This window comes from Heteronotia binoei, chromosome 1, assembly GCF_032191835.1.
Source record: "Heteronotia binoei isolate CCM8104 ecotype False Entrance Well chromosome 1, APGP_CSIRO_Hbin_v1, whole genome shotgun sequence".
Lineage (NCBI taxonomy): Eukaryota > Metazoa > Chordata > Lepidosauria > Squamata > Gekkonidae > Heteronotia > Heteronotia binoei.
The window spans coordinates 52,343,709-52,357,902 of record NC_083223.1 but is presented as its reverse complement, the minus strand read 5'-3'; the positions used below and the strand labels follow the sequence as shown (position 1 = coordinate 52,357,902).

Sequence of the window (14,194 nt, the reverse complement as noted above, 5' to 3'; positions counted from 1 at the left end):
CCGGGGGGTGGGGGAGGTGGCTTCAGAGGATGGACTCTATGGCATTATACCCCACTGAGAAACCAGCCCACCCCAGGCTCAACCTCCGAATCTCCAAGAATTTCCAAACCTGGAGTTGGCAAACCTAAGAGGGGGGAATGATATGAGCCACTTGGGGTCCCCAGTGAGAGAAAAGATGGATATAAATCAAGGAAATAGACAAGGTAGCTGCTGTTCTAGAAGGAGCTCTGAAGTGACACGGTTGTTTTGAACACAAGTCATCACCTCTGCTGCTGTTACCAGTCAGCCAAAACTGCAGTGTGCTGGTGCCTTTTGACATCTCTTGAGAACGAGAGCTTTTTTTACTTGTGATACTGAAGACTACATAATCAAGCAGCCTTGTCCTGCTGTGGCAGCTGGATAAGGGTCAGGGTTATTGTTTATCTTCCCAAATTCAACCTAAAGTTACATGGAAACGCTTTGCGTGTCTTTTCTCTGGTTACTCTTCCAGAAGTGTCTTTCACCTTCTCAGGAACCTTCATTAGACAGCTGGTGCACTAGTTCCCTCGTAACCTTTAATAAATGTCATGACACTATATTCTTAACAAATGAAGAACATAATATTCTTCTTCCACTGTAGTAAGATGCATTCAGCCAGCAAGCTCAGCGGATCTGGGACTTCACCCATCATGATTTAAGACTTCCCGGCTGCCTCTACTCAAAGAGCAGTCCAGGAGGAGTTATGTGATGGATAGCTTTGGTTGTGATCTTGCTGCCAGGTGTACATTTTCAGAAAGAATTTGACATTCTTGAATTAAGGGCAAATGTGCATGGCACTTAGCAAGGATGCCATATTTCAGAACATCTCATTTTCACTAGGTCCCTAATTTGTGAAATTTTGAGTTACCACTTTCTGGGGTTTTGTTTCTATACTTCTTATAAGAGAAGTGGTGATTAGTCCAACATACTGCTAATTCTGCCATCTCTTTAAATGCTTTATGAGTTGCTGTTGTGTAACAGTACTTGGAAAAAATGGGTTTGGTGCCATAAAAATGTATCTTAGTGTTGGTTCATAGGAGTCTTTAATTCTATTTTGAAATGTAAAAGATGTTCTTCAGGAGTCTGAAAGTGTTTTCTGGCTCCACTGAGCAGGTCTTTGGATACATAGAAGTACATTATTTGTTTGTCCTGCAGATGGTTCCAGTGGCAAAGTATACAGGAAACCAAGCCACTGTTTGCAGTTGTGTATGTAGTGGGGTAAAGGGATGGTGTGTATTTGGTGGCAGGGGTTTAACACTTACAATTAGAGTGTTGGATGTTTTTCCAGCTGAAGTTCTGGTCTGGTGAAAACTGGGAACTATTCTCAGGAATGCATGCTCACTCTACCTCCAGGCCAATTTCGAACTCACCTTACTCCGCCCTCTTGTCCTTCTTTTCCGCGAGGCGTCCTCCCAATTTCTCACTATTTGCATCGGGGCTGCAGCAAACATAGCAGTTTTCGCGCAGCAAACTGTTTTTTAATGGTTTCTGTTTGCTGTGTGAAAACCACAATGTTTGCTGCAGCCCTGGCGCAAGTAGTGGGAAATCGGGAGGATGCTGCATGGATAAGATGGACGTGAGGGCAGAGTAAGGTGAGTGCAAAATCGTTCTCAGTTTACAAACCATGTTGTGCTGAAAACAGAAACAGGGCTACTGTATAATAGATCTACAAGATACAGCGAGGGTTTTTAGTATTCTGCATGATAAAATTGTATTTGCATCTATCTTAGAAATTTCTGTTTGTGACATCTGGATGCAGTCTTGAGTTCAGCAAAGACCAGCAGAGCATTTTTTTTCCTTTTAACTTTTGTCTCTGTTTTATGTTTTCCCATTTCTCCATTCTGTTCCTCATGTGGAACAGCCTGGGTGTGTTTTTTTTTGTGGGGAAATGTACCTGGTTTTAGGTTCATCTGAAAAATGCAGGGCTTTTTATGAGCAGGAACGCATAGGAACACAGTTCCGGCTGACTTGGTGTCGGGTGTGGCCTAATATGCAGATGAGTTCCTGCTGGGCTTCTTCTACAAAAAAAAAAAAAGCCCTGGAAAAATGTATCTGTAGCTCTGGTAAATGGCCAGATGTTTCAAATTGCATATTTGCTCAAACATATTATTTTGATCCAATTATAATTTGCAATTAAAACTTATTAAATGATTCAAAACTAATAGGCACATAAGCGAATCACAGGCAGGATGTAATAGCCATGTTTTTGAAAGAAAAAGGAGGTATGACTCCTTGTAACAGCAAAAATGTTGCACACTTAAGATGGGTGAAAAACTGATCACACTTTCTGAATGAAACATTCTCTGGCCTGTCATAATAGATGGTGTATGCTGTTACACTAGCAATCTTCTAATTGTAAATTGTGAGTCATGCCTGGCTTCACTTTTTGCCTAATTATACAAGCAGCTTTGACAAATGACATTCCACTTCCTACTGGCCGGCTTCGCTGACCTTGTCATTATTACTAATGGTTAGCTGTAGCTGCTTCAAGCCAAATAAGCAGCTTCAAGTCATAAGCAGCTGAATTTATTTGTTTCTTAGCCTGTTCTTGTTTTCTTTTCCCCCCTTCACTCCTTCCCCTCTCCCACAGAGCAGCAAAAACTGGAGAGCTGCAGTTGACTTATGTGGACGACTTCTGACTGCCCATGGCCAAGGCTACAGCAAAAGTGGCCTCCCCACGAGTCATACAACAGACTCGCTGCAGGTATTTTTGTGTGTGTGTGTGTGTGTGTCAGTTGGGCAGACAGTTTACTACAGCTTCGCAGATAAGATGTATATCATCATAAGCCCTCATTTGCCTTCCATTTCTAAATTTGCACCTTGGAACAGGATTGGGTAATTTTCATGGATCCTGTGGGAATTGTAGCACAAGCTTGATGCTTTAGGCTAGTTTATGTATTCTGCTTATGCAGAACTTAAGAGCCTACAAAGAGCCTTTATGGATCAGACCAGTGGTTTGTAAATCTGTCTAACCCCTTTTATAACCATCCATGGTCGTAAGCATCACTACGTCCATTGGCAATGAATTCCACAATTTAATTACTCGGTGAGTAAAGAAGTATTTCCCTTTGTCTGTTCAGAACTTGTTGCCTGTCATTTTCATTTCTCCCTCAGTTCTAGTATTATGGGAAAGGGAGAAAAGTTATCTCTGCATATGTTCTCCAACCCGTGCATAATTTTGTAAGTTTTTCTCATATCCCCCTTAGTCATCTTTTTTTTTTCTTTCAAAACTGAAGAGTCCCAGACTCTGTAGCCTTTCCTAACAGGAAAGTTGCTCTGTAGTTTCCGTGATTGGGGTGGAGACCACTTGGCTGTTGAACAACTGATTTCATCCATCCAGCACAACGTTATCATTAGATCAGAATGGTAATTGCCCATAGATGGTTACTTTGATTTTTGTCCCTGGTTTGTTCAGATGACTGTCCTCGTATTTGCAAATTTAAGATTGCAGCCATGAGAGCTGGAACAGAACCCTTTGAGCTGGATCCCATCCCACTAATGGGAGGCATTTCTGTTCGTGGAATGAACTTTCCCTGCCTCCCCCTCTCATCTTCGGCCCACAGCTCCCCAAACACTTCTCCTGTGTCCTCCCTCCAAAACAGGAGGGAGGGGGAATCAGTGAAAGCCTCCCTGCCCCCATCCTTTAACTGAAATGCTTGGTAGAATCCACCCCTTTATCAGATCAAAACCAATGCTGAGGTGCCCTTTTAAAAATATCATTTTATTAAGTTTTACAAGAATTAATCATGAAGATAATAATAAGCAAAAGAGCTGAAGTGGCAATTTATTTTATTTGTTATTTATAGTCCACCTTTCTCACAGGGACTCAAGGCATATTACACGTACTGAATGAGTGGATGTACAGTATAGTGAGTCAGTACAAGATGAAGATGAAGAAGATATTGGATTTATATCCCGCCCTCCACTCTGGAGAGTCTCAGAGCGGCTCACAATCTCCTTTATCTTCCGCCCTCACAACAGACACCCTGTGAGGTGGGTGGAGCTGAGAGGGTTCTCACAGCAGCTGCCCTTTCAAGGACAACCTCTGCCAGAGCTATGGCTGACCCAAGGCCATTCCAGCAGGTGCAAGTGGAGGAGTGGGGAATCAAACGCGGTTCTCCCAGATAAGAGTCCGCACACTTAACCACTACACCAAACTGGCTCTCCTAAGTCAACAAAATGGTACAGTACAGTCAACAAAATGGTACATTCAATGGTACAATGCGTTAGGATTTTAAAAACGTGGAACCACCAGAAAGAACTGAAGCATAGCATAAGTATTCACATGACACGTTAAGTAATACAGACAGTAGGATCCTACTTTACCATAAACAATATGCAGCAGTATAGACCACAGTCCCCAATCATTTTTCCAAGCAAGTTCGTAAAACCATTTTGTGCAGCACACCCCTGTTACTTGTGTAGAAAAATCCTCTTGAATAGTTTCATTTTGCATAGTTTGCAGGAAGTCAAGAGAGTGGGAGACTTCCTGACCTCCTCAGGCAGGCCATTCCACAAGGCAGGAGATACAACTGAAAAATAATGCATACAGGCAGTCGTTGATTTTGCCCATTTGCAGGTTGGCTCCTGCAGAAGCCCCAGCTGGCTTGAGCGAAGTTGTTGTGGCAGAGCATAGGGAGAGAGGAGGTCCTGCAAATAGGAGGGGCCAAGACCGTGAAGGGCTTTGTATGTAATAGTCAATAGCCAGTTTCAGATGGGCAGCCAATGGAATGTTTGCAGAATGGGAGTAATACGCATGCTCTGTCTAGCTCCCATAAATAGTCAAACTGCAACATTCTGGACCAGTTGGTGTTTCCAAGTTGATTTAGAAGGGAGACCAACATACACTGCATAACAATAGACTAATCTCGATGTTACTGTGGCATGGTGGCCAGGTCAGCCATACCAAGAAAAGTAGCCATCTTATGGGCTAAGCTGAGTTGTTAGAAAGCCTTTTATTGCAGCTGCATTAACTTGCTTCTCCAGTAGTAAAGGTGGATCCAGTATGACCCCCAGGGCTTTTAACTGAGTCAGCAAGATCACCTGAACTCCATCAGAAGTGAGGAGGTCACTGTCCTTCAAGACCGCTCCTCCTTCCCAACCAGCATTACCTCTTTCTTTTCAGGGGTTAGCTTCAGTTTGTTGACTTTTAGCCAGCTTAACCACCATGGCCAGGCAGAGATCATTTTTACTTGCTCCATATTTTTGACAGAAACTAGGGTTTGCTGACACTGTTATGTAATAGCAAAGACTAACCAGAATGGTTAGATTTTAAATATTAGTGGTTTCATTCACAAATGTACTAAATGTACAAAGCTGAGGTGTTCAGACAGAAATCCATGGGCTTCATCGCTGGGAGCGAAGATATATTGTCTACCCTTGTTCTGTTATTGGCAAACCATATTCCAGCAATACCAAGTTCTAGCATATCTTTTTCTACCCTGGCCCCAGCCTGGTGGAACATGCTCCCGTGTGAAATCAGGGCCTGCAAGAACTCCTGCCATTCTGCAGGGCCTGTAAAATGGAGCTGTTCTGCCAGGGCTTTGGTTGAGGTGGTGGGCATCCAATAAAAAGTTGGCCTTCCCTGCTGAGGATACCACCCTTATGCAGCCCGGATCAACAACCTTCAGAATCCAGTGGCACCAGTTGGGAAGACAGTACACATGACATCTGGTGCAATCTGTTTTTAAACTTTTTTGTTTTAATGGGTTTTTCATAAATCTGTGCACTTTTGTTAAAACCAAATGGCTTAACTATTTGCCTGTAATCTGCCCTGAGCCTACATGCAGGGGAGGGCGGAATATAACTTTGAATAAATAAATAAAATATGCCTTGATTTCACTTTAAAGTATGGTCCACAGTGATGCTTTTCAGGAGCATTTTACTTCTCATTTATGTTGATGCTCCTTTGAAGTAATCCTAATTAAGTATTATTGATACAAAAGGTATAAAGAAGTTTTGTAATGGCAATGTAAATGGAACTCTGAAAAGCCTAAAAATGCTGCATTCTGAATCTCTTTTTTGAGTGCTCTTAAGTGTAAATAATTAAAGATAACGCAGAATCGAATGTGATATAGTACTTAATACTACCCAAAGGAATTTATCCTAAAATTAGATAATAAAATTTGATGGAAAGATAACCATGATAACTATGTAATGTTAGTCACTGTTCAGTTATCCAGATGAGGATAAAATGGAGCTGTCTCTAGAAATGGAGTCTTTTTGGTTTTGTTCAGCTTACAAAACTGTCCTTCAAGTGTACTGTGTCATACAGGTTGTTGAATATGTCTTGGTAAGTGTTTTACCCATTAAAGTGATAATAGAACTGATAGTAATTTGGTTTTGTTTGTTCTTGACTGTAAAAGCAGACAAAGAATCTGAACTTTCTGCCTTTCCCTTTTAAGCTCTGGTTTGTAAGATTAGCACTCTTGGTGAAGCTGGGACTCTTCCAAAATGCTGAAATGGAGTTTGAACCGTTTGGAAACCTCGACCAGCCTGATCTCTATTATGAATATTACCCCCATGTTTACCCAGGACGCAAAGGTAAACATTCTTAATATTCTTCCGTTGTCGTTACTGTCGATATTGGTAACATGGGGCATATTAGAACCACATTTTGATCCCAATTATTTCAGTGGAGAAATTAAAAGCATACTGAGATTTTCCACTTGACACATAAGAGAGGAACAATGCAATCCTGTGGAGAGTTACTCCAGCCTAAACACATTAATTTCAGTGGGCCTAGAGTAACTCTGCACAGAACGTTTGGATTGTGTCTCTTATCCTTAATTGGAAATGTACTGCAGAACTAGAGTCACAGGTCTGCAACCTGAAGTCAGTTAGATCCTTTGACAGCCTGCTTGCAGAGCTTCTGGGCTACTGTTCTGTCCAGTGTATTGAGCCCACAATGACATGATAACAAGAGGTGCATCCCTTGTCCTTGAAAAAGAAGTGTAATTTAACGTAGTTCTGTATTTCAATCAAGAATACGTTTCGTTAAGGAAAATACACAATATTCAGAAGCATATAATGAAACCAAAAGTAAATAATCCTAGTACCATATAGGTGTACTGTGATCTCAGATAATATTAAACAGGACTAAAGTTTGAAGGAAGGATTATATTTTATCACATCTTCTTTGTAATCCCATATCCTCATCCTTAGAAAAGATGACCTGCAGTTGTTCAGCCACATTTTTCTGTTAAGAACATATCCTATAGAGGTATAACTTTTAACCATACTCTGGTTTTCTTAAGTACGGCATCTGAATATATAAACTGTGGTTAAGGATTGGCTGCAAAACAGTATGTGGAAAGCATGGTCTGAAGTGAGTTTACAAACCATTGTTAAATTAACCAAATTAGGCAATGTGTAAACTATGGTTAAAATAGTTTCCCCAGTCCCTTTCCTTGAGTGTAACAAGCAATCACCTCTCTGTATATGTCTTCTAGGGAGGAAGGGGTTGATTTGGCAAGCTGAATCTGTATATTGCATATCTTGATCCAGATTAAGGCAACTGGTTGGTTAAGAATGGTTTGTTTATTTTGTGTAACTTTCTAGACTGCCCTCCGCACAGAGGGGCTCAGGGTGGATCACAACAATATAAAACAATAAAAACAGTCCATAATTTAAACAGATTAAGACAGTATTAGATTTTAAAATGCAGGTAGCACTGCCAATAGGTGCAGTGTTACAGAAGCTGGAACTGCTGGGCCTATAAGATCTCCTCAGTCTAAGCCGCCAAATGATGCTCTATACCAGAGCTGTCATGATGAATGCTTTGAGTTATAAGGATATTAAGATTTACAGGATAATCCAAAGTATAAATGAAGATCCTTTGTTGGATTCCAGCTATTTTTCCACAGGGGCATGAGGGAGGAGGGGGATCATGGGATAGACCATATAGGAATACAAAGCTGTGTGGGACTGGGGCTTCAGTGAGGAGGTAGATTGGATAAGATTGTCCCTCTTTCTCCTTGTACTCAGCTTCTTTGGTAGGGTTGCAGGTCCCCCCAGCCAGACTCAAGGTGGGAAACTCCTGGTGATTTGGGGATGGAGCCTGGGCAGGACAGGGACCCCAGTGGGGTACTGTGCCGTAGAGTCTACCTTCCAAATCATCCATTTTCTCCAGGGGAACTGATCTCTGTAGTCTGGTTGTCAGCTGTCGTTCCACGGTATCTCCAAGTCCCACATGGAGGCTGGCGTCCCTGTTCTTGGGTTGTGATCCAAGGCAATGAAGCAGAAAGATTTTTTTTTTGACCTTCCATATTCTGGTCACTTAACAGTGAGGAAGTGATGCTGTAACCATATCACAAAGTCTGGTAATACTGGTAATACAAAGTCTGGTGATACATAGAAGTAGCTGACCATTCTGCTACTATGAATGGAGGACACATTTGATCACAACTTGGGGAAGACTGTCACATTGTCTTGGCTCATATTTGAGAGCGCATTATTGTCAGGCAAGCATACGAGATAAAAAGGGCATGCCTGACTGTCTGCCTTGATATAAATGCTACTGAAAAAGAAATCTAAATCTGTGTCATTAAGCAGCTAATTTTAATGATAAAATAGACATAAATCATATACGTATTTTAGCTCCTATGCAATAACCAGTATCTATAATAATATGCTGATGGTTGCTAATTTTTCTTTTCATTTTTTGTGTAACAAGCATAAACGTAAAATCCTTGATTTATGTATCTCATTTTGATTCACAATAGATAAACGAATTAGGCAATTAAAATGCATTTTGCAATGAAATGTGTTGAGATACAAATAAATAATGGTTATGAAAGTAGTGTGAAATATATTTTGTTTAATTCATGTGTGTAATTTGGGCCAGTTTGGAATATTCACTGAATTAAGTGCAATGCATTTTAGTTTAGCACAGCATGTCTATTTCAGTGTAGCAATACTATGAATTTCTATGAACATCACTAATATTTCTGATACTACTTTATCCTTTGCCTTCTACAGTTAGACTTGTTAAATGTTCACCTTCTGTTCTAAAACTAATTTTCTTCCTGTGAAAGAGCTAAAATGTTTTGGCAGATGATTCAGCAAGAGATTTCTAAAATCTTGTGATATGAATTTAACAAAGTTGCAGAGACTTTTCTTTTGGGACTACAAATGGAAAAAATTCCAAAAGAAGATAGAACTTTAATCTGGTACTTGCTCTCAGCTGCTAGGACATTGTATGTGCAGTTGTGGAAGCAAGAAAAAATACCAGAGAAATGGGATTGGATTGTTAAAGTTATGACATGGAGTGAAATGGATAAGTTAACAAGAACTTTAAGAGACTATGATTTAGAAGTATTTAAGATGGAGTGGAAGAAGTTCAGAAGATACATAGAAAAAGAATGGAAAATGAAGGGACATTGGACAATTTTTGATAATGATTAACTAAAAGTGGGAGGAGGATATGAATGTGGGTTCTTATTAATTAGGGGTACCTTTTATAATGAAGGTTTGAATATAGTACATCAGTGGGGGTCAAGTAATGGGGGGAGGGGGAGGTAGAAAGTAATATATGGGAAAGAGAAAAAAGTAATTATTAATCTTATAAGAAATTGAATATATTGCCATATGTTACTAATAAAAATTGTTTGGAAAAAAAAATAAAACTAATTTTCTTCCTGAAGATTAAATAGTTCTTCCCTGGCCGCTGTTGGGGGAGGGGAGGGTTTTGAGATCTAGGTTGGAAAACTTCTGGCGATATGAGGATGGAGTCTGGGAAGGATGGGGACTCAGAGGGGTATAGTGCCATAGAATCCACCCTCCAAAGCATCCATTTTTTAAATTTTTATTTATTATATTTATATCCCGCATTCTGCTGACAGGCTCCAGGGGAACTGATCTCTATAGTCTGAAGATGAGTTGTAATTCTGGGGATTCCCAGGTCCCACCTGGAGGCTGGCATCTCTGATTCTATATTCTCTTTTGTACCCTATCAGCTTTTATTAGTACACCAATATCCTCTTTACAATAATAAACCTGAAATTCTGTTTCTCAAAGTTCTTATTCTGTAATTTAGGAAATTGCCCCTCTGTATTTTGCCTGCATGCAATGCAGTTTATCACCCATAGGTCCAGCTTCTTGCTTCTCTTTCTTAATTTAAAAAAAAAAGTTTGTTCCCTCATGTGTGCAGATTAAACCTTGAAAACAATTAGGCAAGGTTTTTTGCCTTACATTTTAGGGCTCGTTTTTTGCCTTACATCTTAGGGCATTCTCCCTCCAGGGGTAAAGCTTGAGTGAATAACTTTTATTAATTGGGGGAGGGGTGTCCTTTTTGCTTGAGCAAACAGATTAGACCAATCACAAGAGCTGTTTGACATACCATGGCTGTAACACAGAGACTTCTTCCTGTATCCCATTAAGAAATCGTCAGTGATCATTTAACAGTGGCATAATGTATGCTTTGTTATTGGTATGCATTCTTGATACTTGCTTATGTTAGTTTTCATTTTAACAGTTTAATTCCTCCTGTTTGTCTGCCTCAAATGGCTATTTCCAGATGGTTTTATTATTTATTTATTTATTATTTTCAATTTATACCCCACCCTTTCCCAAATGGGCTCTAAGCAGGTAACAACAGTCAATAATACAAGGATAAAACCAGATACATATAATAAAACTATATACAATCTAAAAGCAATATAACAGTCTAGTTGATCTTTCTATGGAAGACTGCTGCTGACTGTTATCCCTTCTGCAACTGCAATCTCAGTGAAGAAGAAAGGTTACCTTTGAGAGTAAATGAAGTTTTAGGAATGCATTGTCCTCTCCCACTTTTTGATTCTGTAATAATGCCTCATATGGAATCTCTTATCATTTCTGAGTTTGTGTAGGAGTTCGACAAAAGTGAAGAGAAGCCTGGCCAGAAACTCCTCTTTCCCTCTGTCAAGGAGGTGCTCCTGCTGTGAACGAATGTTCCTTCAGGATTTTAAAGAAGCAAAGAAAGAAGGTTACCGTGTAATCTCATTGAAATCTATATAACATGTAGGCTGGCACCTTTGGTCTTCTGAATCCAAACATTTAAAATGTCACGCAAAGAATACAGACAGGGTGATGAGATCTATGTCTAACCAAAATAGACTTTAAAAATGAATTTTGATGGAACACTTCATAACCTTACAAGCTAACAGGGCAACAAATGACCAGGCTGAAGAACTTTTGTTAAAGACAAAGAGCTTGAGTGCGGGTTGATAGTATGTGTGATGAAGCATCTCAGGGCATTTGTGTTTTTAGCTTAACTGATGAAAGATGCTTGCAGTTTTGCTTGAAATTACTGTTATTGTTTCCGGAGTATTGTCCCTTACCTAATATAGCAAAAAACCTCAACAACCATAAAATCCTCAAAGTTCTTGAGCATCCTTCAGTGTTTGCCGACTTCTTTGAAACTCAAGTACCTTTGTGACATACAATTCTCAGCCTCAGTGTTCCAAAGCTACCCTTAGAGGCTAGAGCAGTAATCCCCAACATGGTGCCTGCTGCTATGTTTTCCCTTCCTTCCTTCTCCAAAACCAAGAGCCAGTTCTGACTTTCTACCACCTCATTAGAGTAGGTGTTACTTCAGAAGAACCTAGAAGAGGTCTCCTTTGTCTGAAGGGAACACCCATTGCATCCAGCAGAGGAGTATGCTTGGCTTGGAACCTAACATTTTGTGACTGATCTCCCTGCCCCATAGCAGCCATGATGTGGTGGTACCCACTACCTGTTCTGATACTTTTTAAAAGCATACTTAGGGTTGTTAAAGTACAGCTCAGAGACTACCCCATCGTTTGCAGAGTTTGGAAGTAGCAATGAAGTATACAGAAGAACCACCTGCCTTATCGCTCCAGTGTCCTTTCTCCTACATGCTGCGATTAGTTGAAAACAGTGTCAGCTAGTTGCTGGTCACTGAGGTGCTCTGTTATGCTAGTATAAGAATTTGTACACATACGTGCACACACAAAGGAATTTGGGGTCCTGTTTTAGAATTCTAATGACTGGCATCAGATTGCGTTTAGAGTAGACCAGCGTTTAGAGTAGACCAGCTGTCAAGTTGCTGAGCAGACAGGTTAAAACGGATAAAAGGAAGTACTTCTTCACCCAAAGGGTGATTAACATGTGGAATTCACTGCCACAGGAGGTGGTGGTGGCCACAAGCATAGCCACCTTCAAGAGGGGTTTAGATAAAAATATGGAGCAGAGGTCCATCAGTGGCTATTAGCCACAGTGTGTGTGTGTGTGTGTGTGTGTGTGTATAAATTTTTTGCCACTGTGTGACAGAGTGTTGGACTGGATGGGCCATTGGCCTGATCTAACATGGCTTCTCTTATGTTCTTATGTTACAGGGATGTAAATTGAAACACAGGCCTTTAAAACACAATATACAGTCTTGCACTTGTTCCATTTCAAAGTCTCAGAAGCACTGGTCAGTTTTAACCACCTTCCATTTCACCCCTCCCCTTAAAAAATTTTACTTTTAAGAATGTTGGAAATAACTGTAGGTGTTCCTGTGTTTGGGTAAAATAAATAATTGTGTCATGAAGGGGTGAGCGGAAATAAGAGGGAAGAAAAAATAGAAAATGTTTTTTTTTTCCGTATGCAGAGTTGCCAGGGCACACTTGAAAAATGTGTCGTGTTCCCCCTCTAGTGGCTATCAGTCAAACACTAACAACCTACATTCATACCTGCTGTTGAATATGTGTTACTGTTCCATTTCCAAATGCAAAATTCTGCATTGGAAATCCTCATAGTCAGTTCCTCGCCGTGATGCAGAGACATTCCATTTACAGTCACTTCTTGTTTCGTAAACAGACCGAATCCATTTTTCGTTGTCCTGTGTGTTCTCTGTTGCTAAAGCTGGTGGGGTATATTGCCATAGCACAGCAAAGCCATGCATTCAGAGCATTCCTGCGTAGACCATTAGGCTATCAAGATCAGCTTTGTCTGCTCTGACTGGCAGCAGCTCTCCAGAGTCTCAGCTGAGGTCTTTCACATCGCCTACGATCTGACCCTTGTAGCTGGAGGCCCCAGGGCTTGAATATATGACCTTCTGCATACAAAGCAGACGTTCTACCACTGAGCCAAAGCCCGTCACCCAGCTCTGGCGCTCTCGTTCTGTAGATTTCTTCGGCCACTGTAATCTGTGCTACCTGTAGGTAGGGTAGGGATACTTGTGTTCTTTCTGCTCTCTCCCTTGTTCCTTGGCTCTTCTGTCCCATTTGTCCCATTAATATTTCCCATTGTTCTCTGCCATACCCTTGCTGCTCATTTTCCATCCCCTTGGAAACTGAAGAATTCAGCAAAAGAAAATAAAGTTTATTTTGTGGGGTGGGGGCTCTGTGTATATGGATGTCCGTGTCTGTGTTATGTCTGGTTCATGCGCCTGGCATCGAGAATTACTGTTTTGTTTGTTGAGGGGAAGGGACAGGTTAGACCATTCACTACTTCATTTAAATAGCAACTGATTTCTCACATCTCCCTCAAGTAGTTTTAAGTTCATGATTGCTTCCTTATCCAACCTTTTCCTCCTTTGTTTAAAGCAGTGGTGCTCACTCCGTATCTCACAGAGAGCCTTGTTTACCCTTACCATCAACCAGAAGAGCCAGATTTACTTTCAGCCCCAGGATGAGGATCAGCTATAGAAAGAAGTTGCCTCGTCTTTTGTGAGAATTTGTTAATTCCTATAGAACGAGGAATTCAAAAATTGAGTGGTAGAGATGGGAGACATTTCCCCTCCCCCTTTTTTCTTTAAAAGGAAGTGTGTGTGTGTGTGTGATGATGATGCATTGTTCAGTGTTCTCTCGTTCCTCTTTGGGCAGAGGCACAGTTCAGTGCTTTGCATGCAGAAAGTCCTTGATTCAGTCCCCATCTTCTCCACTTGAAAGGATCGGGCAGGAACTGAATTGATAATGCTGAACTGGATAGAGCAATGGTCTGACTCCTGTAAGGCAGATTCCAGGAAATGCACAGGATAGGGCTTAGCAGACAAGACTTAATTTGGAATAGCTGAAGTCCCTGAGGTTAAGAGTAAGATTTATTAGTCTCCAGTCCAGCAGCATCTCCAGTGTTGTTACTCTACATTCACCCTTTTGTTTCCTCACTGTATCAATTCACTGTTGTCAGGGAAGAGTTAACGCACTGTACATGGAGGCGCTTTTGCTAGGCAACATTTAAAGGAATTGCA

At 40.8% G+C, this 14,194-nt stretch overlaps 1 protein-coding gene across 1 annotated transcript in view; it reads left to right on the top strand.

Moving 5' to 3' along the window:
- TRAPPC12 (trafficking protein particle complex subunit 12) overlaps window positions 1-14,194 on the top strand; it is a 74,664-nt gene that overhangs the window by 19,974 nt on the left and 40,496 nt on the right. The window contains exons 5-6 of the mRNA XM_060234401.1: window positions 2,609-2,722; window positions 6,423-6,561. Coding sequence (XP_060090384.1) covers window positions 2,609-2,722; window positions 6,423-6,561 — 253 coding nt within the window. The remainder of the gene's footprint in view (window positions 1-2,608; window positions 2,723-6,422; window positions 6,562-14,194) is intronic.